This window comes from Lolium rigidum, unplaced genomic scaffold (assembly GCF_022539505.1).
Source record: "Lolium rigidum isolate FL_2022 unplaced genomic scaffold, APGP_CSIRO_Lrig_0.1 contig_7407_1, whole genome shotgun sequence".
Lineage (NCBI taxonomy): Eukaryota > Viridiplantae > Streptophyta > Magnoliopsida > Poales > Poaceae > Lolium > Lolium rigidum.
In genome coordinates this window covers 1-2,526 of record NW_025901506.1, presented here as the reverse complement: position 1 = coordinate 2,526, position 2,526 = coordinate 1, and the positions used below count along the sequence as shown (strand labels likewise).

General features: G+C 44.9%; 1 protein-coding gene across 1 annotated transcript; it reads left to right on the top strand.

Annotated features, from left to right (window-relative positions):
* The first annotated feature begins 377 nt into the window (after nucleotides 1–377).
* Nucleotides 378–2,470, top strand: LOC124682242. Its single transcript, XM_047216966.1, has 3 exons — nucleotides 378–563; nucleotides 1,035–1,219; nucleotides 2,017–2,470. The coding sequence occupies exons 2-3, from the start codon at nucleotides 1,058–1,060 to the stop codon at nucleotides 2,188–2,190; spliced, it is 336 nt and encodes a 111-aa protein (XP_047072922.1). The 5' UTR covers nucleotides 378–563; nucleotides 1,035–1,057; the 3' UTR covers nucleotides 2,191–2,470.
* Nucleotides 2,471–2,526: the final 56 nt, after the last annotated feature.

Here is a 2,526-nt window from a genome sequence, read left to right as displayed (position 1 = left end):
CGGGATCCCGCTGCTTCGCCGCTGGATCCAAAGAAGGCCGCACGCCGCCGCCCGATAAGAGAGAACCTGCCATCACCATCGCCACCCAGGCTTTGCCCGTCGAAGCCTCCTATCGCCGACAAAGAGGGAAGGGGCGGTTTTAGGGTTCCCTGTGTGCCTCAAGGAGAGATCGTGGGGGTTTGAGGCTCCATGTGCCGTTTAGTTTAACCACTTGTTTTGGTCTTTTAGTAATTTGTCCAATTTGATGTACTGCAATGTAAATTAATAAAGTCGGTCGTTTGGTAACAATTCTTCACTTTGGAAAAGGTCAATAATAAAAGGGAAGAAAAACTGAAGCTAACATTTCGACGTCTTCCCCTGCACAGAGAGAGGGGAAAGGGAAGAGGGAAAAAAAGGAAGTCAAAGGCTGAAACCCTCATCGAAGGTTGGTGGCGGCTCGGGCTAGCAGCGGCAGCCGGCGGCCAGCGAATCGAAGCCAATCCGCGGCGGCTCGGAGTCCCCCTCGAGGCTCCCGCGTCGATTCCCCAATCGGCTTCTTCACAGCCCGCCTGGCGCCGGCGATGGTACGATCTCCGCTCCTGGGAGCTGCTCGTGTTCTTGCTTACGTTTCCTCTTCTTAAAATTTCGACGGGATCGTCTCGAGCGAGCCGCCGGATCCATGGGTAGTTCTCGCGCGGAAGCGACCAGGCCCGTTCCAGATCCGCCCTTAGCTGTTGCGCTGTCGGTTTCTCATGCTGGGGGGGAATTCCTAAATTTCCTGTGGGCAAGTTCGTCACGTCAGTGTGGATTCTTTTCATTGCCACTGCAAGTCCTCGAACCTGAATTAGGGCAAGAACTGTTATAGCCGGCGGCCTCTTTGATTTCCACAATTCCGTGATGATTCTCCCCATTTTTTGTTAGGGTATTTTGTCATAAATTGAAGTAAATTGGGTTTCTATGTGTTGTAAAGATTGTCTAATCATATGTTAGGGATTTTATCTCCTCTTAGACATGGCAAGATTCTAATGAGCTTGCGGTGTTGCATCTTTTTTCAGCTCTCTGATTGCTGACTGGAGTGATGAATTCGAGACCAATAGTCCTTGTCTTCCTCCTGCTCGTGCTCATCATAACGTCGCAGTTTGAGTGGAAACAGCAGATTGGTGAGGCCGAGGCCAGCCCGGAAGCTACACGGCGGAGACAACAAGCGCTGGTCGTAAGGGAAGATGCTGTTAAAGAGAAAGTGAGCTCCTAGTGTTCTTGTGAAAGTACATTCCCTCTATTATTGGTTGTGCTACCATGTTTCCTGTATTATGTTCTAAAACAATTGATCTCGACATATGGTAAGGTAGTATTGCACATATCTTTTAGCATAGAGATTAAGAGTTTGAATGCTCAACCCACAGTTTATTGTGTGAAAAACGGCAGAAATATGTGAAGTGTGAACAACTTGGTTCTTTCGCCTGTATATAAATTCATCTGCCAGACAACTCAATCTGACTCTCAAACAGCCATGGCGTTGGTCCTTTATATGCTCTTTGGTTGCTTTCTATGCAAATTCTAGTATTGTAGTTGGTACTGAGTGAAGCCTTTATTTAGAACTTAGGAAGAAATGTTTGGCATGATACATAAGGTGTCTGCAAAATAGTCTTTCTGCTTTTATATCACTATATGCACTATAATTGCTCTTTTAGTTTCATCTTGCTACACCAGCCAATTGTATGAAATTCAGTTTTAAGATTTGGTTTATCCCTTACCTGAACTTGGACAATATGTGCAAGTATTTCATGCTTAAGAAGTCGAGTGGTATGTGGAAGTTTCATGCTCATTTTTCACCATTTGATATATTTGGAGTATAATGATTTATTCCTGTTTTTTGTACTGTAATATCTGCAGTTGTTCAGTATTAGTACCTGTTATATGCAAGTAGTTTCAGCATCAGTAGCCACTGTTATCTGTATTTCTTATGTTTTGTTGTGGTCATCTCTCTTGCCTTGATTCAAAACAGTATCCACTCTGATGATTATGTATTATCCATAGATAATATTGGCGCAAGAGAAGAACATCCAGCAGCTCACCGAGCTTATCCAGAGCCTCCAGGTGCAGCTACTGCACTGTCGTGGCAGCAACAGTACTACTGCTCATAGCGCCTCTTCAAATCAGTCGTCGACCAGCGACACCGAAGCAGAGGGACATGAACTAATCGGTGATTGATCACCCGCCAGCACACACATGTAGTCTGTCTCAGAGTACATCCAGCTCAAGAACATGCACCAAAATCAAAGTCGTCTCCCAGGGAACATCGTAGAAGTTTTATGGTCATCGTCACGACCAGTAGGACCCTAGAGAGTTACCTTGATGTACTAATATGATGTGCTATTGACACTACGAGCATTGCCTTTTAGTTTCGTTTTACCCACAGCTTGTACAAACTGATATTGTATCATGTAAATCTAGTCCACCATCCTGGTTTATATTTGAGATATACGTTTACTGATACCTGTTGTGATTCTTGACTCGCTTTATCATCAAAAACATATGTGGATCATT